Consider the following 25,803-nt stretch of genomic DNA (forward strand, 5'->3'; position numbering starts at 1 on the left):
GAGCTCTTCCAGTTGCTAGATAGCTGGGGTCCATCTGCGGCGGTGCCGCTGGTGTGGCGTTTGTGCCGCGGCACTGCTGAACGCACGAACGCTGACAGCACCACGGGCAAACGGCAAACCTCAGAACGAAGGAAAAAAACATTCATAAAGCAGCTTATCTCCAGCCTCGCTGGAGGAAATTACCCCTTACGTGCCTTTCGCATCCCACCAGCACAAGAGTTGGCCCCACACGCGCCCAGCCGGGCTCCTCACGGGAAAGTTCCTTCGTTGCTGCAGTCAGGACGTGCAGCGTTTGGCTCGAGCAGAGCTCTGCTGCTGCTCGTTTTGACTGAATCTTCTTAGCAGCAGCTATTCTGGCCACGGGGATGGTGACCCCTGCAGCTGGCGCAGGCGAGGGCAGGTGCCTGCATCCTCATGTGCCCCTGAAGTGTCGGCATGTGGCTTCCCAGCAGCAGGGTGGGTGCTCGGGAGGAGCGCTGAAGCCTAAATATAGTGCGGCTGCAGGCAGTTGTTGCTATCTCGGGGCAGGCCTGTCACAGGAGCGTGCTGGGTGACCCTGGCCCTCCTCCTGGCCCCAGGGCTTTGTTTTAGGCTGCCGAGAAGAATTCTCTGGCTCCACCTGCAACCTCTGCTTCTTCGTCGCAGTCCTCCCAGAGCGTCCCCCCAGCTCCCAGACAAGCAATATCCAGGCAGCACCTGGGTCTTAATGATTTTAATGAGCCTAATCAGTTTCTGTTGCTGTTTTCAGTACCTTTGCTGTTGCTGTCATCATTTGCTGTTGCTTAGTGTCGTATGAGAAAAGCAATTGTGCAGGGTTACTGAAGATTTCTTAGCTGAATAATCTTTGTGTGTGTGAGTGTGCTGGGGATTAACTTTGTTTATGATGCTTGTTACTACCTGGAGACCTCATCAGATACTTCTACTTCAGTTCTTCGTGTGCACCTGTAACAGAATTGGCTTTCAGAGATACAGGACTGCATTTTGCTGTACCACGTCTTCCTTTGTTCTTTCCACATCATTGTAGTCTCTGAAGGCTTCTTTTATAGATGCGCTCACTTGCCAATTTGTAAGATCTGCCCAGCTTGTGAATTCCTGTATCGTATTCCTCCTTGATTCTTCTGTGCTGTTACTGAAGAGACTAAACGAGGACCTGCCATAGCCTGGTGCTTGCCTCCCTCTGTGGTGCTTTCCCTTGGTGTATGCCTTTTGGAAGCAATATTTCAGCTGTAACTCAGCTTCTTCTTCATGTGTCCCCCAGGTGCATCCATTGTGGCGTTGTCTTCATGACCCTCGCATTGCTGAAAGTGCACATTCATGAGAAACACTGCGAAGTCTTCCACAAGTGTTCTTTTTGCCCAATGGCCTTCAAGTCAGCGGACAGCACCACGGCTCACATGACCAGCCAGCACCCAGGAGAGCCTCACAAGACGACTCAGTGAGTATTTTGTTATTATCTGTTCTTTTCCTTTGCTGGCTAGTTCCAGAACTCCCCCTTTCCATCCCATTTTTTTCCTTTTTTTTGGTTTCTGTCCTCATATCAGAAGAAGGGCTGCCACTTTGTCTGCAGGCAGTGGTTTGATCCTAACAACAGCGTACTCTCCTTGATACGAATGCAGTCTGCTCGGGTAGGGGGAGAGGAGTTTGGGCTCCGGGTTTTGTGTACATCTGTAAAAGGATCTTAATTGTTACGCTTTGTCCAGCAGGAGTCAGAGTGGCACCTCGTGGTAGATGGCTCCAGGGTAACTGCTGAACCTGGCACTCAAAGGGAAGAGAAAGCTGTGCCATGCAGCATTGCTGCAAAAAATCGCTGGAGAGAAACCTCCTGTTTTTTCCACTCTGTATCAAGCCCTGAGCTAGAGCCAAAAATGTGTAAGGGAGGAACCATGGAAAGGGAGGATTGAAAGTAATGTGTAGCTAGTATACTTTTTGAGTCTGCTCCCCTCCGTCTGCGCTTAGTGACACAAACGTGTAGGTAGTTATGCATAAAAGTAAACTTATTTTTAGCAAGCTGTGGTATGTGCCTGGGGCATTTTGTAATTCTTCCCAGTTGAGTTAATGGTTTGGTGGTCCACGTGGGTGTGTGTTGACAATACGTTGAGAGCGCAGCCCTCATTAGAAGCCCATCCCTTTTTGAAGTTAACTTGCTGAGATAACTTCTTCCGCTGTCTTCTCAAGATAACTAACGAAGAGAGAGTGAGTTTTCTTTTTTAAATTGTTCCAGGGTGATCTACAAATGTTCTTGTGAGACTGTCTTTAACAAGAAGAAGCTGCTCCAAGAGCACTTTCAGCAGAATACCAGCAAGTTGTTAGTGGGCGTGTTTAAGTGTCCGCAGTGTCAGCTGGTGTATATGCAGAAACAGCAGTTAATGCAGCATGTTAAGGTAGGTAACTCCCACCACTTACTGACATGAGGTCCTAGTTTTTGAGTTCACGGAGAGTTTGTGTCAACTGTTAAAGGAAATTGGTTGAAGAAGCGGAAGGTTCTTGAGCAATAGTGGAAAAATAGACTGCAAAAATTTACAGTATTATCTGGATACATCAGTTGAGCAATTAGTTGGTAATATTGCAGGCAGTTACTCTCATCTATATCTAATTTAGCTTTGTGACAAAGGCTTACTTTCTACAGGTAAATCTTTTTGATTGTTCAAGTATTCTATATTAAAGCCAAGGAAGTGATTAAATTTGGTAGGAAGCTCTATCTTTGCTTGGGAGGCAGGGAGAAGTGTTCTCTGCTCATGGTATTGCTGGATTTATATAAGAAAAGCTGGATCTCCCCTTTCTGATACTCAGAAAAAAAGAAGAGCTTTGGCTCTTTGGCCACTTCCCCAGCTGCTCCACTTGCCTGCAAAATCACAGCAGATCACGAGATGGGAATGACCAAGGCAGAAATAATTGCCCTGGAGTTGCCACCCATTGGGATTAGGGTCCCCTGCCCTGTGTGTCCCTGCTGGCACCGCTCCATGGCAGGCCCAGCACAGCATGGCATGCTTAAGGAGATGGTCTGAAGAGTGATAGGTCTGGGTCAGCCCAAAAACTTGGTGGAAGTGGTGGTCCAGAGAGCGCTCCAAGTCTGCACTCCCACAGTAATAGCTCATATTGCAATAAGCAATGCAGTATGAGCAAAATTTCACTGCCATTCCTAGTTCGGTTATACTGGTGGGTGAAGTTGCTACGCCACTGTCCATCATATTTGATAAGTTGTGGCAGTCCAGTGAAGTTCCAGGTGGCTGGAAGAGGGAGACATAACACCCGTTTTTAAAACGGGACAAAAGGAAGATCCAGGAACTACACGCCAGTCAGTCTCACCTCTGTGCCCAGCAAGACCATGAAGCAGATCCTCTTGGAAACCATGCTAAGGAACATGGAAAACAGGTGATTCATGACAGCCAACATGGCTTCACTAAGTGCAAATCATGCCTGACAAATCTGGTGGCCTTCTACAGCAGGGTTACAGCATTGGTGGATAAGGGAAGAGCAACTGACATCATCTACCTGGACTTGTGTAAAGCATTTGGCGCTGTCCCCCATGATATCCTTGTCTCTAAATTGGAGAGACATGGGTTTGGTGGACGGACCATTCTGTGGGTAAGGAACTGGCTGGATGGTTGCACTCAGAGTTGTGGTCAACAGCTCAGTGTCCAGGTGGAGACCGGTGATGTTCGTCAGAGATTGGTATTGGGACCAGTGCTGTTTAACATCTTTGTTGGTGACATGGACAGTGCACCCTCAGCAGGTTTGCTGATGAAACCAAGCTGTGTGGTGTGGTCGACGTGCTGGAGGGAAGGGATGCTATCCAGAGGGACCTGGGCAGGCGTGAGAGCCGGGCCTGTGCAAACCTCTTGAGGTTCGACATGGCCAAGTGCAAGGTTCTGCACGGGGACTGGGGCAAACCCAAGCACAAACGCAGGCTGGGCAGAGCATGGATCAAGAGCAGCCCTGAGGAGAAGGACCTGGGGGGGTGTTGGTTGATGGGAAGCTCAACATGAGCCAGCAACGTGCGCTTGCAGCCCAGAAGGCCAACCACATCCTGGGCTGCAACAATAGCAGTGTGGCCAGCAGGGTGAGGGAGGGGATGGTCCCCCTCTTCTCTGCTCTCGTGAGACCCCACCCGGAGTCCTGTATTCAGCTCTGGGACACCCAGCGTAAGGGCATGGACCTATTGGTGCAAGTCAGAGGAGGCCACGAGCGTGGTCAGAGGCTGGAGCCACTCTGCTATGGAGCCAGGCTAAGGGAGTTGGGGGTGCTCGGCCCGAAGGAAAGAAGGCCCTGGGGAGACCTCACAGCGTCCTGCCAGTACCTGAAGGGGCTGCAGGAGAGATGGGGGGGACTCTTTGTTGGGAGTGTAGGGAGAAGACAAGGGGTAAAGGCTTTAAACTGCAAGAGGGTAGATTTAGATTAGATATAAGGAAGAAATTCTTCACTCGGAGGGCGGTGAGGCCCTGGCCCAGGCTGCCCAGAGAAGCTGTGGGTGCCCCATCCCTGGCAGTGCCCAAGGCCAGGCTGGGTGGGATTTGGGCAGCCTGGGCTGGTGGGAGGGGTCCCTGCCCACGGAATAGGGGTGGAACCAGATGGTCTTTGAGTCCCTTCCAACCCAAAACGTTGTGTGATTCTATGATACATGTATGAAAAGCATGTTATTGCCCATTTGGTGGTGATTTTTAGCAGGATGCATATGAGGGCTTGCAGAATCGATTATTCCGTGAACGTCAGCACCATGTTTTCCTGTTGTTTAAGTCAGTATATTTCTGTGCACAGTATCTAACAACACTGGAGTGAAAATCCTCTTGGAAGACTTGCTGGTGTCATTCTGAAGAAAGAGCTTGCAAAGTCTTATTTCCCTTTGATTTGAAAAAACAGTGACGTTTTTTTTTTTTTTAATTCGTGACTTTGTTTATACTTGCACTTAAAAAAGCCAGAAGATTCATTAGCTCACTCCTAAAAGAGAAAAGCATTCAAAACTACTACTTTGCTCTCTCCCCCTTTGCCTTTAACGTGCAAATCTGGAAAGTCTTTGCATGTGTTAACGAATTAAAACTTGAAGCCCTCTTGTGAAGCTGATGATTGCTAATCTTCCTGTATTATAACTGGGAAAACAGAGTTGAGATTAAGGCTGGGACCTTCAAAGAGGCATTCAGCCCCAATGCTGATGGCTGGGCTTGAGCTGAAGTACTCGGCTTGTTGCAGCTCATTTGCAGATGCCAGGCCCAGGGACCTGCCTGCAGCAGTTTGTGCACCAGCACCCTGACATCGACAGTACAAAACTTGTAAAACCATTTTAACCACCGTGCTGTATTTGGCCATCAACATGTCTTTGAGATTTTAATTGAAAAAGGCTTTTTGGCTGTGGCAGGGTAGTAATTGCATTAACCCATCACTTCTCCTATTTGATCCCAGTCCTTTATGCAGTATAGCGTTTGTAGGAGGTGTTGTCTGATTTGTGCCCACATGAAAAACAAAGAAACCGTGTGCCTTCTCATCTTTCCTGACTTTCCGTTGTTAAAGCATAAAAGAGGAGTTGGAAGGTCTGGGTCCTGTTATTGATTCTGCAATGAAGTCAGTTCACTTTTCTGTGCTCCCTTCTTTTTCCTCCAGTGGTGTAATAATAGGAGGGATGGGGTAATGGGTGCTAATGTACTCCTTGCTCATAAAACACTCCTGAGAGTTCCAGATGGGGATAAAGGTGAAGTGTTCATGTTACCCTAAATAGCTGGCCATGCTGCGGAGCAGCTGCCATTGCCCTGCGATTGCGTGAAGGAGCTTCTGCGGACAGCAGCTGGATCAGGTGCAAAGCACAGTCTTCTCAGATGAGATTTTGTGTTTTGAAGTGTGTTCGGTGTCTAACCCAAGGAAAGACTTCCAAAGGCCTGGGGCCTTCGTGTGTTGAAACCTTACCCGTTGTTAATTACTGTGCACAATTAAACCTCTAAATTATCCTTTTGTGTGGATGAACTGTTGTTGTTCCTAGGGGAATTTCTTGAGGTTTCTTTGGTATGTTGCTATTTTATTTCCTTTTGGTTTCCCACAGCTCTTCAATTCTGGATTATTTTCTTTATGTTCAATTTTCTTTGTTAAAATAACTTTTTGGGGGACAGGGATTTTGGCCTGTTGAACAACCAAAGAGCCTGAAAACGTATTCCATATAAGGCTGGTTTCTGGCTTTGTGCTTGCTTTTATTTGTCAAGAGCAAAGTTTTGAACTGTGAAAATGTAAATAGCAGTAGGCATTGTGGAATTAAAGAAAATAGGGTTGGAGAAACAGAGAGGTTGTCTCTTCCCTTCCCCTGAGCAAAGATCAAGCAGCTTTGCAGCCCCCAAGATAACAGCAAACATTTCACTCAGCATTTACCAAAGCAATGTGTTTTTAGAGCTTAGGCTCTTGAAATAATGACAATTAGCATTTCTCTCTCATTACATCTTCCCTTTTTAACCAGAGTTCCCAGAGCTCATCCAAAATGTTAAACAGACAGCACCAAGGAGCTGCTGTTGTCACGCAGGAAACATAAATAGAAGCTTCATGTTTCTTGGGAAAATCTCTTGTTGGGGAAAATACTGCAGCCAGCTTCAAGGGGAAGTGGGACAATATACAACAGTAAGACATTAACATAGCGTTTGGAGGGGGGCTTAAATTATTTATTTAGATAATAGGTGTTAGTTATTTATAGATAAAGGTGTATAATACAAATTATATATTAATGCTATGTTTGATTTGATTTTTTTTGTTATCCAGGGTGTTCATGGAGTCCCCCAGAATCCTGAGGAGCTTTTAAGCTTTCGCCAGAAGTCTGAGAAGTCATCAAGGAACCAGGTTCATAACCTACCAAAGGAGCTGTCAGTAGCCAACGGGACTTCCCACTTGTCTCTGCCGAGGAAGGACATGAGGATGGGAGGACACAATCCCGAATCCAAGTCCAGACTGAGAAGAACTGGTTGGACTTGCAAGGAGTGTTCACAGTGGATTCCTGATCGGGAAACCTACGTGTCCCACATGAAGAGAAGTCATGGAAGGGTAAGGACTCTTATGAAACACTTCAGCTAGGTAACACAAAATTCTTAGCAACACAGACTGATAATCATTAATATTTGAGGCAAAAAGAAACTGATAATCTGTTTGCCAGCTCACTGAGGAATAAGAACAGAGCCAGAAGAAAAAATCGATGTAGCCTGTTGTAAGCATACTTTCTGTCCTTGATCATATACTCTACAACCTGTGTGCCTTATTGTTTTTTTTTGTTCCTTCTCCCATTACATCTAATGCCAGGCTTCGTTGTTTGGGTAAGTGGATGGAAAGTCGTGTCTTCTCCAGTTGCTGGTTCAACAGTCTGGTCTAAACAAAGCTGCAGAAGGACACACAGTTCCTCTCTAGTGACACCATATTATTTGGTAGATATCACAGTACATCTAATTGGGGAAGACTTCTGTAACAGATACATGCAGTGTGCAGAGGTGTCATTATAGGAACCATAAATCTCAATTTTGTTGGTTTTATCCAGCTCAGGCCTTGTGTTGCCTTGACCTAGTTCTGTCAAGTTAATTCTTAACTTGCTTGCAGAACACAGGCCAAGATGTCGTGTGCACCAGATTTCGTAGTACTTTGGCATCAGGACATCTTGTTTGATGTACTGAGTCACCCTGTTTTGAGTCCCATGAGCAGAGGCTGTCAAAATCTGGATCATTGTCTTTGATTCCTTCTAGCTTGACTGGGGGAATGGAATGCTAGGTTGTCCACCTGACAAATATCAAGAGAAGAAGATTAGGGTAGGTTGAGAGTGCCATTTGAATTCTATAGGTGTAGGAGATTTGCCAAATATTTCAGTTCAATAAATACATGTATTTATTTAAAAAGTCTAAGGAGGTTTTAAATGGAATGCACACAGGTTATATGAAGGACTGTAGGAAAAGGAGGAGGAGGCTAGCTACAAGGCAGAGTTGTGTAGGAAAACATGGGTATCATAAATGGATAACGAGCAATATTGTGTGATGCTCTCTAACATCCTGCCCTTTTGTTTTTCTGAGTTAGGAGGAGAGGGAAGGGTAGACTTGGCAGATTTGTACTTCGCACTGGGGTCTTGCCTTTTTCTGGGTGAGAAGGGACCTTCCCCTGAATTAATTCTGCAGAGTCCTGTAGTGAAATGAGCCCACAGCAGAAACATCTAATGCAATTCCCATTTAAAAATAATAATAATAAAAAATCAAGCATATGCTTTAACTAATCCTGGTTTTTATAATTAACCAACTGTTGGGCTGAGTAAGTGAAACCCCAAAATATCAATTACCTTTATCAGTGTAAGAGGAATATTTTGCACCTGAGAGGTAAGGTCCAGATGTACAGCATGGGAAAGTTAGAATCCGGTCAGTACCTTTTGTCTCCCTGTTACTAAAAGGTATTTCTGTTCTTCTGCTAGGCTGTGAAGAGGTATCCCTGTCGACAGTGTGAACGCTCATTTAATGCCTCCAACAGTCTGCGTAGACACATCCGCAATAATCATGACACAGCAAAGAAAGTTTACACTTGCTGGTACGTACTGAATACCACGTTTCAAATTTTTACTCAATGGCAGGCTAATCTTTCAAGTCCAGAGCCATTTGTAATAGATCGTGTCTGCTCCTATCTACTCCAGGATAGAAATTACTGAGAGAGAATGAGAAGACTATTTTAAACATGAGAGACTTGGTGGCTAAAATAAGTCCTTGGTTTGGACTGCATAATACCTTTTGGAAACTTAGGGTAAGGTTTGATTTGAGATCTGCAGGTGCAAAATGAGAATTAAGTTGCATGGCCTTGTGGAACAGCTGATAAAATCTGGGGCCAATCCTTTGCTGCTTTGTGGCTTGTGTAATTGTGCGTCACTCTTGGGCCTTCCCCTTGGAAAAAAGGTGTGTAAACTGCTAATGAATCAGGGCACTAGGTCTTGCCACCACTTTGCACAGGCAGAACTGACTGCACAAACTGCAGGGCAGTGGAGAATTAAGCTTCCTGGGTTTGTTTCAGCAGATGCACCTCAAAATTGGAAAATGGATTTGGAGACTTCAGATGAGCTATGTGAATCAGCAGTGAATGAAAGTTGTTGCCGGTGAACATATTTTAACTGTGAATACAATGTCAGTTAAGGACAGAGCCCAGTGGTTACAAAACTGCCTCTGCAACTGTTCTCATCTACTGTTGCAGAATAAGTCATACAGTGAGCAATCATGCAGACTTGATTCCTGTCTCAGGTTCTCAGATATACTTCTAAAAAACACAGAATTAAAGCACATTTGTGTATGAAAGGAAGTTTGCAGTGATGTAGGGTAGGGGATTTTTTTTAACTAAAATTTTGGCTTAATGCAAGTGTTTCTGAAGAGTGTGCTATAGCTTTACTGCACTTAAATTACTAAAAGCCTATTCTGAAGAGTACATCTCTCATGTACTCTATGTCTATGGACTGAATAGTGAGCCACAGTAGCTTTTTAAAAATGGATGAAGTATTGGCATCACCACAGGGCCTGATAGGAGTAAATTCCCAACTCATTTTCCGGCCAGGACTTCTAAATTTTCCATTTCTTGTAACTGCGCTGTGACTTGCAGCCTCTGGAGGAAATAAAACATTGGCTCCCAGTATTCCCCGTATTCATTCTGCCTTAAGTTTGTGGACGATGGTCTTTGGAGTCTTTGGAGATGGTCTTTTTGTGCACTTGGTTTGTATAAATCTATTCTCTCTGGATCGGTTGTTTTTAAAGTGGGGTGTATCAGAATCAAAATGAACATGAGGCCTAGCCGGGAAGGATTTGTGTACAAATAACAACCTGGGGTGTGCCAACCTACTAGATTAGATGCGTTAACTTGTACAGACCCTAGAATCCAGTTTTTCTGTTACTTCTCAGCATGCAGTTGTGGATCCATAGTTTACCCAAGGGTTTGTGGTCATCCTATATTTACAGCAGACACAGCTACAAATTCAAGTGAATTGTGGTTGTATTTAATTCTCAAGTTTGTAGTTGCTCCTTCTCAAAATCTGTTGATGAAGTCATAATTGGACAGTGGTGGTGCCCTCTTTAATTGTTCTAGCGGAAGACTTACTGAAATCATAGCACCCTTCACATTAGGTCTCTTCCTTGAAGATCTTATGCCAGAGTCTCCAACAGCTGCTCTTTATTTGGAACCAAGGTCTTCTGGATGGTCTTCCCTTTGTCAGCTAGTTGACCTCAGTGCATCTCATTACCGAGCCTCTGTGGACATGCTCCTCCCTATCTACTTACCCTGTCTTTGTCTGCCCTTGGTGTCTCCTCCAGCTGCCTTCATGCCTGTGTGCCTTAGACCTGAGAACGGCCTCTACACCAGGAGATGCGGAAGACTCTCCGTCCCTTGGGTCTTTTCCAAAACCTGTTTCTGAACTGGTTCAATCCCTTTTAGGTTGTGCAGAGTGCTGTTATAAAACTCACCTTCATTACTACCACTTGTGATTCCTTCATCTCTTTGAATTCCTCTTTGGCTCCTTTCTGCACTCTGTAACGCATCACGTCTCTGCTGCTGCTTTCCTTTTTGCTTGAGTGCTGTTGTTTTTCTTTTTCCTACCAAGAACTTTGTATCAGTCCTGGTGCCTTAACTTCACATCATCCTCTACTTCTAAATTTCCACATGAAGGCCAGAAGTATAAGTGAAATTTGTTATTGAATCCATTAGTCAAGTATTTCTGAGACTCCAGTGTGCTGTCTTGTAGTTGCCCTCTCATTGCTAACATTTCAAGCTGTGATTTCCCCTTCTCCCGCGGCCATGCTTAGGCCTCTGCCTTCTGTTAACTTTGTAGGGAGAAATCAGTGCTGGAGGATTTGATTAAATACCCTCATGCAAAGTTTGTCACTGGAATAATTAGGAAAGCATCTTTTAGCAACTTTTCCCAGCTTTTAGCATCTTTTCCAATGAAAAGAATTCCAAATTAAAACAAATTGCAAAATATTCTGATGTTTTATGTATTTTCTTTCATAATGCACTTGGTTATTGTTATCGGAACTTGCTCTTATTTTCCAAGTCTTAAGTACAAACTGTCTGGAACGCTTGATTTTCAACTTGTTTGGTTTTGATAAATGCCACTTAATAACCTCTTGTCTTGCCTTCATGAGGGAGAAAAATTCCATCATTATTAAATATTGATTTATCATCCAAACAGTTCCTGTTAAAAAACGGAAATATTCTGTGAGCACTTCTGTATTTTCATATTGTTAATGACAGTTGTTTAATTTCCATCCAGTAGAGAAGCTGGAAGATCAGTAGGAATCGTCTTCTTGTCTGCTGTTAAAAATGTCTTTGTTGCCCAGAGACACTTAATCTCCGATGTGCTGCTTTTCATCCCCTGCTGCCTACGTTTCAAGTGCAATTTGTGCATTTCAGAGAAGTCTGATGTTACTTGCCTCATTGCTCGGGTCAATGCATAGCTTACGGACCTTCCCTATGTCGTGCTGGCAGTCTGCAGAAGAGCACAAAGTCCATCCTGGGTGTCCCAGCTGCTAACGGAGTACTACTCTGCGTGCTTGACCATGCTGCAGAGGGGTGGTTTATGTGCCTGCGAGACCTGGCACTTACTTGCAAGTAGACCTTGGTCACCCAGGAGGGCCAGTGAATAGCTGGCTCAACCCTTCCACATCTCCTTTTGAAATGTCACCGTGGTTTCTGGCACCTCTTGAAGCCATCCAAGTTTTAAGGTGCGATTACGCATAAATGATGCATTTGTGAGTGTTCCTGACTAGATTCTTGTTATCAAGGCTGGAAGTGCAGGGGGTTTGTAAGAATTTTTAAGTGTGCTGTGATAAATATTGTCTTGTGGATGCGGTGCTGCACTGGTGCGTGGGAGTTCTGGGTGCAGGCCTGGTTCTGCTGCAAGGCTCCTCTGTGTTCCACAGGTCATGAGGTCTCTCAACTGAGAGCTGTTCTTCTCCCATTCTTTTTCCATCTTGATTATTTACCTTGTGCTTGTGTGGCATGTATCACAGCGGGCCTGATCTCCACTCATCCCTGTATTTATTAAGTACTGTACTGTAAATAATGTGTGTCCTACTTTCGTTCTCATTCATACTTCCTGTGGTAAACTCTAAACTGTTCTAGATTTCTGTCAGGGATAACATTGTATTATTAAAACGGTGATTTGCTGCCTCTTTTGGTAATCTAATAGTACATTACTCACCAGCTTCTGTCTTCAACGACACCTCTTGGTTTGGCACATAACGAAGAGCTGTTAGGATGAAATGAACAGTTGGGCATCTCCCTTAATAAATTTTCTTCCTTTTTTGTTTCCAAGGTACTGCACAGATGAAAATCAGACATTTCCTCAGCCATTCATGCTGGAGAATCACATCAGCCTCATGCATGGCATCAAAAACCCAGACTTATCCCAGATGGCCAAAGCAAAAGCTCCAGAGAGAGACGCAGCAGAAGTAACTGATATTTTTGTTAAAAAAAATAAGCGTACCTGGCGAGCAGCTGTCCACTTGGGGTGTTGTGTCGAGCTGCAGCCTTGCGGCAGTAAAGCCCTCTCACGTCCATTGGGCAGATTGCCCTCCTCTTCTGTAAACTCCATACAGTTTGTTGCTATCTAGAAGTGTTGTGATTTGAACTGAAAGCGCAGCTGAGCTGTGGCAGCACCAGGGCAATGTATTTTGCATTTTTTGATTATTTTTGAATGTGTGGCCCTGTCTCTAACTGACCTTTTTCCAGGCTGCTTTGTAACCAGAGCTAATTTAGGTCTGTTTTTACACTCATTTTCCCTTGCCATGGTGTTGTTTTGTTTAGATGTATGCGCATGGTACATTTTTCTGCTTTCTCCCTTGTTTTTTTTACTATATGTTACCGTATGGTGTTCCTCCTAAGTAGGACTATGCATTTTTTTTTCAGCAAATGTTCAACTGATTTTATTTTGTGTTGATTTGGAGTGGAGGATTCCCTGACTGGGTTTCTTTGTTCCATTTACTTTAAAAATAGGAAGTAGGTTTTCCTTATTACTGCTGTTTGTCATTCATCAGTACCATAGCACAGAGGGACTGCAACCAAGACTGAGTCCCCTCTGTATTTATGCTGTATTTGTATTGTGGTCACAGGCATAGTGAAAGGGAAACCTGGAATTCACTTCCATGAGCTGGTGGCTGCTTTCTCCAAGCAGAGCTGATGTGTCTAGGGCAGTTTGCTTCGTACAGCTCTAGCTGTGTCTGCAAATACAAGCCTAAGTGTGTGCAAAACAAAGACTGCACAATCCTGCTGGATAAGGAGATAACAAAATCACATGAAGGGACATATGCGAGCGAGCCATCCTCGTGGGAGGAAAAGCACGCTGCGGGATTATAAGGCAGAGGGGATGAGTTAATGAGAGATGGCACAAAGAAAAAGCCTGAGTAGAGGGGAAAATGTTCAAGTTCACCTTCCCATCGTGTTTCTGCCCAGCCAGCCCCTCCCAGAGCTCCCATCTCACTTTGCAGGACAGCAGCTGAGATCCTGTGTGTTGGGATGAAGGATGGACTAGGCATTGCAGTAACCCCGAGGTGTTTAGGTGTTGTTAGGGAAGACAATGCAAGAAGAGCCCATAGGCATGCCATTATTTAGTTCGTAACAAAATACATACATATATTCGCCCTCAGATGTTTTCAAATGCATGTGTGGAGTTCAGCAGTCTAAGACACTTATTCTTACATGGTTTCAAACAATAATGTAATTTTTTCCATCTTACTTTTTAAGGCAAGATCTCCAAAGAGGATGGCAACGGATGAGCTGGGTCAGGCAGAGACCACTGCAGGTTCAGACGCGCCGTCAGCCAAAAAACTGAAAGCGCATTGGAAATGTGCTAAATGCGGATTTGCAACAGACATCAGTACTGAGTTTCAGGAACACATACCTCAGCACAAGACAGACAGCTCCACGTATCAGTGCTTGTTCTGCGGCTTGTGTTACACGTCTCACATCTCTCTGAACAGACACCTCTTCATCGTTCACAAAGTAAAAGATGAGGAGGAAGAGGAGGAGGAGGAGGAGGAAGAAGAGGAGGAGGAGCAGGAGGAGGAAGAAGAGGAAAGGGCGAAGTTACAAGCAGAGATGAATGAGAACGGACATGAGGGGTATAATGGCGAGATGAACACTACGGTGGAAGAAAACCTGAAATGCAAAGAGTGCAAAACTGACTCAGCTCTTTGTGAACACAGGCAGACGTGTGGTGTGGAGGGTCCTAATAGCACCTCTCAGAACAATCATTCAAAGTCTCTTAAGACTTAAAAACAAAAACAAAATGAAACAAAAACCCTTTTGGTCTGTTGGGGTTTTTTGTTCGGGGGTTTTTACTTAAAATACTGGGTGGGGATGGGGCAAATCATTGAAATATTCTGTTGATTTCTCGGGATGGACATTGCTTTCCGTTAACTTCCATTTGTAAGGGAAATTTAAAAAAGAAAAAACCCTGCCATTTCATCCTAAGCACTAACTCTCTGCCAGATCAGAGAGGTGAAAAGGGAAAGCAGGGCGAGAATCCTCGCTGGAGCTTGTCCAGCTCCTGAGGATCAAGGAGCACTTTCTGCAGTTGCAGTTTCCTAAAGATGAGCTCTCCTCCTTTGAGCGTGCACTGCCTCAGCCTCTGCCCAGAGCCCCTGCCTTGCCTTCCCTGTCTCGCTTTCTTTCTTCTCCTATTTATGACTTATTTTTCTCTTCCCATCCTGCCTTTTTTTACTCATTTTAATTCATAATGCTGTCTCAGCAGAACACACTCGTCAGGACCGCACTGGCCCATCTGAGATCGTCTGTGTTCCGCAGGACAGGCTCAAGCTGTACTCCAGCTTCCGTTTATTTTACTGCCCTAATAACAATCTTATTTTCTGAAAGGTAATTTAATGAAATGTCACAAATCTTACTCGCCCTGAAGGAGAGTTTCGCAGTCGCTGTCATCCTGTGCGAGAGTGGGTGGGTATGGCACTTTGCCTCTGCGCCTGGGAGGTGCAATGGGGACGGGGTGTTGTGGTCCCCAGAGCAGAAAATCTCCCCCCCCCAGGGCTGCCCGTGACCGCGGTGTCTCTGGGTGGCTGAGGTGCCCGCGTCCTGGCGGGGTTCAGTGGGGAGAGGTCCCCGGAGAGGTGCTGGCAGAGCCGGGCTGCCCCCGCTGCCACCTCACCCTTGGGCTCACGCCCCTTCCGTAGCGCTTCTCCCCCCAGCTCGGTGTCATCCATTTCTTCGGAGGCGTTTATTTCCCCGTGGTCATATTGACTTTGCCCCTGCTGTTCCCTCGCTCGTCCCCCCGGCACACACATGCTTCGTGTAATATAGTTATCTCCTGTACCATTTTTTATGTTGAGCCAGAATCCTGCTCGTTATTGTTTACTATGACAATGTTTAAATAATTTAAGAACTATTTATCTTATTGCATTCGAATTGCTCACTTTCTTGTCTCAATGTGTTTTGATACGAACAGTTTGGACTCTTTGTATTTTTTGATACTGTGTACATTAGCCTAGGGAATGTTTTACGAGGTAGCCTACGTAGAGTAACGATAGCGGGGGGCACTCCCAAGCCATCACATAATCTATTTAATCCGCAGCGGCGTTTGTGCCTTGCTACGATGTTTACTTCAAAGTATTTCAAATAAAAGCATCCAACAGTGCCCGCCCGCGCTCCGTGCTTGCTTGGTGGCGGCGGGGGGGCGCCGGGGGCGACGAAGGGAGCCGAGGGGCGGGCGGCGGCCGCCTCCTGCCCCGTCCCCGCCTCCTCCGGTGGGGCCCCGGGGCCGCCCCTGTCTCCTCCCCGCGGCGGGGCGGGATCGGAAGCGGCGGGGGGAAGCGGGGGGAAGCGGAAGAGGCGCGGGGCCCGGCGTGGTGCGGCGATGCTGTCGCTGGACTTTCTGGACGATGTGCGGCGCATGAACCGGCGGCAGGTGCGGGGCGCGGCGGGGCCGGGCGGGGGGCGCCGGCAGGGCCCGGGCTGACCGCGCCGCCCCTTGTTGCCTTCCCCCTCCCTCCCCCCCAGCTCTACTACCAGGTGCTGAACTTCGGCATGATCGTCTCGTCCGCGCTCATGATCTGGAAGGGGCTGATGGTGGTGACGGGCAGCGAGAGCCCCATCGTGGTGGTGCTCAGGTACAGCCGCGGGCCTGCCGCGGGCGGCGGCCTGGGCGGGGGGGTCGGCGTGGTGGTGGTCACGGTCATGGTCATGGTCGTGGTCATGGTGGGGGTGATGGTCGTGGCCACGGAGGTAGCCACGGTCATTCGTGGTTGTGGTCATGGGCACAGTCGTGGTGGTGGGCACGGGCATGACGGTGGTCACAGTCACGGTCGTTCATGGTTGTGGTCGTGGGCACGGGCACGGTCGTGGTCGTGGTGGTGGTCATGGCCATGGCCATGGGCACAGTCATGGTCCTGCTCAGGGTGGTCGTGGTTGTGGTCATGGTCGTGGTGGTGGTGCTCCAGGCTCTCCAGCCCCGCTGGAGGACATTATCTAGAGACACAGGGCAGCAGCAGACCCTGCCTGCAGCCCAGCTGCCGGGCCCTGGCTGCGCAAGAGCCTCTCTAAGAGGGAAGAAGAAGTAATACAAGGGAGGCTGCAGAGAGGTTGGTGTCAGGATCTCCTCGGTGGTGCCCAGTGTCAGGACCTTTCAATGTCAGGAAGCACTCCTGTGCTGTGTGAGTCACTGAGCGCTGGCACAGTTGCCCAGAGAGACTGTGGAGTCTCTTTCCTTGGATCTTCAAACCCACCTGGACATGGACCTGGGCGACCTGCTCTTGGTGTCCCTGCTTGAGCAGGGTTTGGACCAGATGGCCTCCAGAAGTCCCTTCCAACCTCAGCCGTTCTGTGGAGTAGGTAGGCAGAATGTGTTGCCTGATGTAAGAATAACATCTTACTTTTCTGCTTCTGTCAGCTGGCAAACGTGTGTTACGGGGGTAATCCTGAGGAAGGGGACACAGAAGAAACTGGAGGACTTCAAAGAAATACGTCAGGAGCTCCACCCAGCCGCTTCTGCCGAATCTTGGGGAAAAACACTCGGCAGCATGGGTGAAGGCAGATGTGGGGAAGGAAGGCCTTGGAGCAGGGGGCCTGGCACCAGTGACAGAGCTGCTGCTTGGGGCATCACCGCTGTATGAAAGCGGAGTTTGTGGCGGAGCTCGCCTTCTCAGCGAGGCTAATGGCTGGCAGTCCCCCGGTACAGGCTGTAGCAGCAGGACATCGCAGTGCAGTTACCTCCTGCCTGTCTCTCTTGTTGCTGCTACATGAATAGTTGAAGTATGTGACGAGTCTGGATTAATGTAAAAAGAGGTTGAAATCTTTGAGATGCCAGGAAATAAACTCTTACAGTGAGGAGGAGTTTATCTTTGAATGGGAACTGGCTTGCTGCTAAAATACCCAGTGAGCGTTATTAGTGTTACGTTGCATCCTCACAAGTATCCACTAACTGTCCTTTCACGGCTGCTCATTTTTTTCCCTGGTCTTCTCGCGAGCTGTAGTAGTGCCAGGAAAAGGGGAGCTGTAGCCGTGCCCTCATATATGTGTGGCTGAAAATAAAGGATATCACCGTCAGTGGATGTGTTTCAGATGTTGCACATTGCCTCACAAAAGCATGATGCCGTGGGTACTACCACTGTTATTCGTGTCCTCCTGCTTACTGGGACAAATTCCCGTTGCTGGAGTTCTCAGGCAGCCGTTGGGTGCTGGCACTGTCAGGCGCTGCGTGCGTATTGCACAGGTCATGTTCTGTAGCTGCCTTGGCCTTTCGGTGCATTTCTACATCAGCATTAATTGCAGCGTGCCATTTAGCAAGACTCATACAAATTAAAGGAAGTGGCACTCCTGATGGATCTGTGAAGTTCAGGGGAGACGTTCCGCCCTGCACCTCCCAGTGAGTAAGACAGGGGCCGTTATGTCACATCCCTTCTTCGGCGATGCGATCTTATCTTCTGAAGAGCAGCTCCTGCACTGTCTTGTGATAAAACAGAAATACACGCGGTACTTAAAGTTCATCATTTCCTTTTGTGCTGCGTTATTTATTTGGAATTAAGAAGGTTAAGTATTTTGTAACAGTTGCCATTTACAAGACAGGAGAAAAATAACTTGAATAGCAGTGCCTGGGATGAGACGTTAAGCGAAGTGATGAATCACAATAATGAAATTTTAGCACACCTGTCTGTTTGTTCCGGATGGGAATATAAATGCCGGTATGTTTTCAGTGCTTTGCTCACAAAGACCGTGTATCTACCTGTAAAAAAGTAAAATTTAAAATGCTACCCACCACTGTAGTACTGCCAGTGTAGCACTACGAGCTGAGAGCTCAGAAGCAGAGTTGCTGCTGCTTGTCGTCAGCCCAGCTGTTACGAAGAGAGCAGAAGGCTTTTCCTGTTTGGTATGTTCTTAACACTGACTTCTGGCAGTGCTCTTTTCCTAACAAGTCTAAGTTAAGGACATTGCAAGATCTTTCTTAAAAGACTATGAACTCCAAAGCCTGATTCTGAGTGTTTAAATATTGCTCAATTGCTCCTCTTCTCTTTTGCAGTGGAAGCATGGAGCCTGCGTTTCACAGAGGAGATCTCCTGTTTCTAACAAACCGAATTGAAGATCCAATCAGAGTGGGAGAAATCGTGGTCTTTAGGATAGAAGGAAGGGAAATTCCTATAGTCCATCGTGTCCTGAAAATTCATGAGAAGTATGTCAAAATTTGCTGGCTTTTATTGCAGTTATCCAATTAATTGTATTTTTCCTCATCTCCCTGGCTAAATGAACGGTGAAAGTTCAGTAACGGATATCCTGCTGTCGGAAGTAACATCGAAGTTTCAGACAGACCAAATCTAGCCTCTTTGGTTTCCTTATGAAGGTCAGCTGGCAGAGTTCACAAGCTGGGGAGTCTGTACTAGTATCCCGAGCTCCCTGTGTCACTTAATGTCTCCTGTGCCATGGTTTCCACCCCAAATTGCTGTGTTGTCTCCTCTAGGTGTAGCTGGGTTTGGATGTGTGAAGTGACTCTTGTTTGTAGAGGTAGAACTTTATGGAAGAAGGGCATTTTGTGTGTAGCATATACTACTATTCAAAGCTTGTTTTTTTGGTCCAGGTTCCTGCTCTCATACAGGCGCAGAGTGTTTCTGTAGGAATTTTTGCATTGCTATGCTTAGGGCCTCTAGATGCGCTGCATTATCTGTGTACTCTTCATTCTCAAAATGTTTAGCAGGGTGCATGTCTGAAGGGCTGAAACAATGTCATTCCGGTTTGGTTTTCCAAGCAAGGCTTTCTCTGCAGTTGTAGGCCTTCAAGGGCAGTCCAGGGGGATATGAGCCAGCCCCGTGAGGGATTCGGGTGAAAACTAAACCTTGAACCAAATCCCTCTTTCTTCAAGCAAGCTCTGAGAAGAGGGCAACAACTGGATGGCATCCCAGCACCTGCTTCTGCTGAGTAAATGCCTGCTGCATTATGAATGGACTGGAGCTGTACCAGGGCTCAGAGATCTGTTCATAGATTTAGTGAATCACCTGAATCATGTGTAAAGGTGGCATTTGAGGGTTGCTGTAGACAAATGAGGTTGATGGGATGGGGAGGTTCTGTTCCCCCAAGCATTTGTAGCATTCACAGCTACTGGGACATGCAGACCACTTGTCTGACCCAATTTCAAGCTCAAACAGCTTCATGCATGTAAATAGTTCAGTTTAAATCTTGGCTAAGAGAGGGTGACATCTTCCCCAGTTGACAGAACAGATTGCTGTACCGAGTTGTTCTGCACCCAAAATTTGCAATGATGGTTTAGTCAGTTTTCAAAGTACTGGTTTTAATACCATTAATTTAAAAATCAAAATAAGCTCATTGTGTGTGGTAAATCTGGTATCTAACGCTGCACATGCGCTTTTTGAGATGTCTTGGGAACGCTTTTAAGTGAAACACTACTTTCCTTCTCCCCTGTTACATACAAAAGCCTCATCTGGGCTCCAGTGTCGCTGCTTGGACTGATGATTCAAGAGGCGAGAAAAGTCAGGGTCCTCTCTCTGCTCTCAGTGTATGGGAAGGAGGAGCAGAAATCTACACGTGGTGTGACAGTTTGTCTCCATATAATTGCCACCTTTCTTTTTTGCCTGGCTTTATCTCAGCACTAGGTCTTAAGGTATCCAGCATCTCTTTTTTTTTTTTTTTTTATTAAAATGTAACAGGACCATAGTAGCAGTCCTAGATTTTGTGAAATCAAGCCATTCTCCTGTATTTTTCCTTTCATTTTAAAATAAGACAAACCCAAAACTAATCCTTGGGTTAGTAAAGATAAAACTGAAAAATGAGTACTGTGACCTGAAGCTGGGCATCGAAAGCAGCTCATACTCTGAGGTATCAGTTGCTTCTCTCACTAGTTGAAGAATATTTTTCTAGTGAGAATTTGGAATTCAAGAGTGTCCTCGGAGTAGGCAGAGTCCAGTTTCTTTCTGTAGTCATGGACAGTATGAAAACTGTGAAAAGTCTATGTGAAACCTAACGGGAGTGTCAAAATGAAGGAAAACAGGACAACCCTGTTGCCCGTGATTTTGCAGCAACTTGGGTTCCAGTTCACATCAGTATTGTTTCAGTGCAAAAATGTTTTTTACTTGCTAGCCTTTTCTTCATGTTCAGAGTGAAATGGGGTTCGTTCTTTATCACTAAGCACAGAGTCTGCCAAGTTATGTACTTAGTGGTTTTGGTGCAGGAAAGCCAGACCAGCTTTCACTTCACCTTTCGGACAGCAGAGCAACTCTACTGAGAGATTCTCACACTGGTTCGTGATACAGCATTGAACCTTTTCAGTAAGATGTTGTGCTCCTTCACCATTAGTCTTCAGAATTGAAACTACATTATCTGCACCTTTGGGTATCTTCATCTTCTTCCAGACCGTATCTGTAAGCTCCTAGGTTTTTTGCTGTCCCCACACTGTGAGCCAGATGTGCTTTGAAGAGAGATCTGTCCTTTTTTTTTCCTCCTCTTTTTCCCTTCCAAGCTTCTCATGTCAAGTAACACAGGTTGGTATTTGGACGTGATGAAAACGGTAGGAGCTCTGAAGGTCTGCCTGCTTTCCCATGCTGTATTTGATCTGTTGTTTCTGTGAGGAAGCCGACAGAATCGAGCAACAGGAACGCTGCCGCTCAGCATCTGCCTTCGGGTGACACAGGGAGATGACGGGCCAGCTGATCCCTGAGCGGTGGCACAAGCTGCTGCTTCAAAACAAGCATTGCCAGGTGTCCAGCAAACAGGATGGAAATGCCTGTGGAAGTGTGCTCTAGCTTTACACACCATGCTTTGCATAACAGCAGCTGTTTCCGGGTCAGAGCAAAGGTTTGTCTACCACTGGATCCTGTTTCTGACAAGCTAACTAATTCACCTAAGGACGAACTGAAAACTGGAGAGTGTGCAGTGGCAATTTCCCTGCTTTCTGCAAATTACGGTTTCAAGCAAGAAGTGATAGATCTGTATTAATGGCCCCACTTACTCCTTTACGTGGGATATCTAGTCACTTTTTGAACTGATGTAATTTTTTGCCATCCAGACTATCCCACCACAGAGACGTGGTTTAGTTTGCACTGCGTTAGTTATGCATTGTACTTTCTCTCACTTGTTTTAACTTGTTACCTCTGAGTTTTGTTTGATGTCCTGTAGGTGTTGTATCAGAAGAGGCAGTGAAAAGCTGCTTGATAGTTGCTCATTTAAATTGGACTACCACCATCTCTCTCATCAGTCCTGTCTGTTCCAGGCTGAAGAGTCCTGGTCTGTTGCTTCTTGTATGGAAATGGTTCCAGACCTCGTTAACTATTTCTGAACCTTTGCCAGTTTCCCTCTCCATTTCAGAAAAGGATGTAGGGGGTTCAGAACTACACAGAGCATTCAAGATGCAGGCACATCGTGAGTTCATACAGTATCATAATGGTATTGTTTGTTTTGTTCTGTCCCCCTTTCTTAATAATTTCTAAGCTTCAGCTTGCTTCTGACTGCTGCTGAGTAGAGCTATATCCTTGAACCCCAGAATCACATTTTGGATGGTAGTGCAGAGCCCAGAGTCCAACATATGTATATAAAGCACGACAAGCATCAATATGAGAGAGGTCAAAAGCAAAGAGACAATAGCTACACTTTCACTAGAAATGGCTCATCCTGCTGGTTCTGTTCTTAAACTCTGCAGGAAAGCTTGGCTGGGGCCAGAATTCATTCTTCCATTTGCATTTTTTTCCCTCAAACAATCTTCTTTCCTCTGCACTCAAGAGTTTCCCTCTTTCATCCTACTCAAACATCGAGAACACAATTGCTTTAATATCTTTGTTAGTCTCAACATGCTTGCTCTAAAACAGCTCTTGAAAAGTTCTTTTTCTCTGACTTATCTGTCCATCCTATCTTTGCTAGGCAAAACGGTGACATCAAATTTTTGACAAAGGGAGACAATAATGCTGTTGATGACAGAGGGCTGTACAAACGAGGGCAACATTGGCTGGAGAAAAAGGACGTAGTAGGAAGAGCAAGAGGGTAAGTGAAATTGAGGAAGTTGCAGCTTTTTGCATTGCTCTTCCCCAACGCCGGCTGTTAATCTCCCTCTCTCGTTGAACTCACCCTGCTGGGTTTTTGTGACCATTTCAAAAGGTACCAGTGAGAGTTAAAAGACGAAGGTAATTCAGTTCTGAGCTTGTTTAAGTGAAGGCATCAAGCTGCGAGCTGCATCCTGAGATTTTGACGTTGAGTGGACACCAGTGCAAAGGCAGTGCATGCTCAGGCATTAAGGCACGATGAGAATTTTATCAAAATTATTTTGCAAGTCAGAGCTTTTCCAGGGAAGCGAAATCCAAATTTCTAATGTGGAATCCCCTGTGTGCAAGATAAGGTTCTCAAGTGGTACAGGTTATCATCAGTTGATGGAGGCCCGAGAGCCTGCTTGCTCAGTATTTCTTTCCTCCTTCTCATAGGAGGAAACAACCACCTGTTTCTAATCTCCATGGCTTGCTTGGTCTTTTCTTCTAAGAGTTGTCCTTTTTCCTGAGGACCTTCCTTCAGTTAGACAAAAGAGCTCCAGTACTCACAATATTGACAGAACTTGGTCATCCTGATAATTGCACTAAAATTAAAACAAAAACAAACAAAAATCAAAACAAAACCCCTCCCCTCACCATTAAGCTTTTTTTCACATCCCAGATCATGCATAAGCATGTCACTTTAGTTAGCCATCAAGAGTATTAGAATAATTGGGATTAGATAGCTGACTCAGGGCTGTTTAGATTTTGCTCTTCAGTATAGCAGTCGCTAAGGTTTCTACGAGCTAAACTGTTTTTGTGCCAAATCCATCTATCCCAAGGCAGGTCCACTGTTGTTCATTTATTTTAAATCGATTCTTTGCAAACCTGATACTGATTACCCCTCCCTCCCTCCTCAGAAAACAAGCTGGTATTACAGCCACGTTTTATTTCCAGTGGTTGATGTTAGGAGCCTGCTGGCACCTGGATGTGGATTTACTGTGCTGAAAGGAGCTGGGGAAACAGGACCAGTGACAAGCTGCAGGTGGTGACTGCTGAACTTGGTTGAATTGCCTTGCAGCACACCAAGCATAATGAGCAATTTGATTGACTCTGCCTTGTTTGATCCAAGGGAACCTGCCTTTTGGCCAGGCCTCTGCTCCTTTTACAGTGGCCCTCAGGAAAGCTAGCCTGTTTGAAGGTGCAAGCAAGGGAGCACGGGTGAAATGGATAACCTTTTTCCCAGCAGTACCTCAATAGGTCTGATTGCTCCAAGGTGCCATTGAGCTCTTGAGGGCCAAGAACCTAAAGGGTTGATAGGAAAAAATCACCAGTTATGTTAGTAGAGGTAAAGAACCCCATCAGGCAGGAATGAAGGCAGCCTGCTTCTCCACCTCTGCCGAAGAAGGCAGAGGCTAAAACACGCACTGGGGTTGCATATCCACTCAGTGCCTGCTGCTGTGGCTTCCCTGCTTGTCAGGAAGAATCCCAAGATGTTTAACCATAGCAGCCAGCTATACAAAGCATGCTTGTACAGCAAACACTTTCTTTGTACAGGGCAGTGCCTATTCTGTATGCAACCCTGAATACTCTATTTTTTATTTTTATTTCTGTCGTTGTAGATTTGTGCCCTATATTGGAATAGTGACCATCTTAATGAATGATTATCCAAAATTTAAGGTAAGAGTTCTTTCATCTTTTCCCTGCTTCTCCCACCCCAGCTAAAATTACCTCATGAGAACTTGGTAAGCAGAGTGCTGTTTGCCCTGTGTGTTTGCTGCTGTTTCTGCATCTTTAGATGTGAGTGCACACTCTTGTCTCTTCTGCTTTCTCTTGCAGTATGCAGTCCTCTTTCTACTGGGTTTATTTGTGCTCGTCCATCGAGAGTAGCCTGTTGCAGTGAAGTACGCAGCGAAGATGCCATGGATTTTGTAGAGGAACATTTTAAGTAGGTGATGGTCCAGTGTGCCGGGAGGAAGAAGAAAACATACATTTCAAAGCTTCTTGCAAGTTTGGGTTTGTTTTGTTTTATACTGCGTAAGGGCAAATGTTTGTCACAGTATTTCCAATGGTTTGTCACATTTTAGCATTTTTAGTGAGTTTTTATATTAAAAGTTTAAGCCAAACTGTTCAGTGTTTGTACTTTGAAGCTGAGCTTCCTCTCCAAGTGCCTACAGGACTGTGTCCTCTAAGTCTGTGCCTCCACTGGGCAAGACCTCTCCCCATGCTGACTGAACTGTCAAATAGCGACATGTGGAGGTGATTTTTTTTTTTCCAATTCAGAACTGGAATAAAGATTTTGCATCTCGCCCAGTATAAGCCCGCCATGTTCTTCGTTATTGCCCAGCTTCCCTGTGAGGGGGGTGGGCTTTGCCATCGCAGACTGACTCCTAGAGCCCAGTGAGTTGGCTTGTCCTCTCTTTACAGATGGGCAGCTGCTCCTCTCATTTGTTTTTGGAGAATAAGCAGTCCTGAGCTGTAGATCCGTTCAACTTTTCTGTGTTCCTGTAAATCACACCGAAATAATCTGCTTAAGGACTGCAATGTCTTTTGGGCAGAAGATGACAAAGGATTACTTTGTGCACAAGCTTCCAGAGTGGCACTAAGTAACAGAAGAATTGTGATGGGAAATATCCACAGCTGTTTAGCAGGGATGATTTAGTAGGATGGAATAGGCATTTTTTTTACACTTTGGAAATGGGATTTGGGTCTCCACAGCTGGCCATGTCTTACAGCTCATCTGGAAGCTACTTTCTGGCTGAACCCCAACTGCACAGAGGTTTTAAAGAAGAAAACACTCATTGCCATGTGCAATTGCTTGTTTTCTGAGCTTCCCAGTCTGGTTAGTGATCGTGCTTGTGTAGATGTGGTGTCACAGGAGAGTCTGAGGAGGAGGTATAAAGCAGAGGCTCAGTAGTTATCTGCTTCTAAGCAAATTTGTGCTACTTGCACGGAGTGTGTGACCATTATAACTTACCTCTGTGCTATCTATACTGACTTATGGAAAGACTTTACTTTCCTTTTGTTAGGGCAGATCTTCATGAGAACAGCCACTGGCATCGCGCTGCAATTGCTGCCTCCATCTCAGGCTGTCTGACCCCTTGTGCAGTTTACTTACCAGTTGCCTCACTAGACAGCTTCCCCTGGCAGCAGGAGCCTGTCTCCTCCCCCCTTGTGCTCTCCCTGGATCAACAGCTCTCTTCTCGATCTTACAAAACCTGCTGAGAGTTCAAAGCAGGTTTTACTTCAGGTGCATTTCACCGCATCCTCTATTTCCTCTTCTTCATGACTGCTCTAGGATTGCACAGCAACAGGGATCACTGAAGATGATTACTGCTGTCACACACGCAGCTTGTGTAGGGTAAAAGCAGTCAGGAAGGGTAAGGACAAA

General features: G+C 45.9%; 2 protein-coding genes across 3 annotated transcripts in view; both read left to right on the forward strand.

The window, feature by feature from the left end:
- ZNF592 (zinc finger protein 592) overlaps positions 1 to 15,598 on the forward strand; it is a 41,906-nt gene extending 26,308 nt beyond the window's left edge. Inside the window, exons 5-10 of one of the 2 annotated variants that reach the window (XM_067003516.1) lie at positions 1,259 to 1,435; positions 2,222 to 2,381; positions 6,727 to 7,005; positions 8,402 to 8,514; positions 12,269 to 12,404; positions 13,696 to 15,598. In XM_067003516.1, coding sequence (XP_066859617.1) covers positions 1,259 to 1,435; positions 2,222 to 2,381; positions 6,727 to 7,005; positions 8,402 to 8,514; positions 12,269 to 12,404; positions 13,696 to 14,226 — 1,396 coding nt within the window. In that variant the 3' untranslated portion in view covers positions 14,227 to 15,598. The remainder of the gene's footprint in view (positions 1 to 1,258; positions 1,436 to 2,221; positions 2,382 to 6,726; positions 7,006 to 8,401; positions 8,515 to 12,268; positions 12,405 to 13,695) is intronic. The other variant, XM_067003517.1, reaches the window with a different exon arrangement.
- Positions 15,599 to 15,708: 110 nt separating this feature from the next.
- On the forward strand, positions 15,709 to 24,731 carry SEC11A (SEC11 homolog A, signal peptidase complex subunit). Its single transcript, XM_048081456.2, has 6 exons — positions 15,709 to 15,868; positions 15,961 to 16,070; positions 18,476 to 18,625; positions 22,315 to 22,434; positions 24,035 to 24,092; positions 24,252 to 24,731. The coding sequence occupies exons 1-6, from the start codon at positions 15,818 to 15,820 to the stop codon at positions 24,300 to 24,302; spliced, it is 540 nt and encodes a 179-aa protein (XP_047937413.1). The 5' UTR covers positions 15,709 to 15,817; the 3' UTR covers positions 24,303 to 24,731.
- The last annotated feature ends 1,072 nt before the right edge of the window (positions 24,732 to 25,803 follow it).

This window comes from Anser cygnoides, chromosome 11, assembly GCF_040182565.1.
Source record: "Anser cygnoides isolate HZ-2024a breed goose chromosome 11, Taihu_goose_T2T_genome, whole genome shotgun sequence".
NCBI lineage: Eukaryota > Metazoa > Chordata > Aves > Anseriformes > Anatidae > Anser > Anser cygnoides.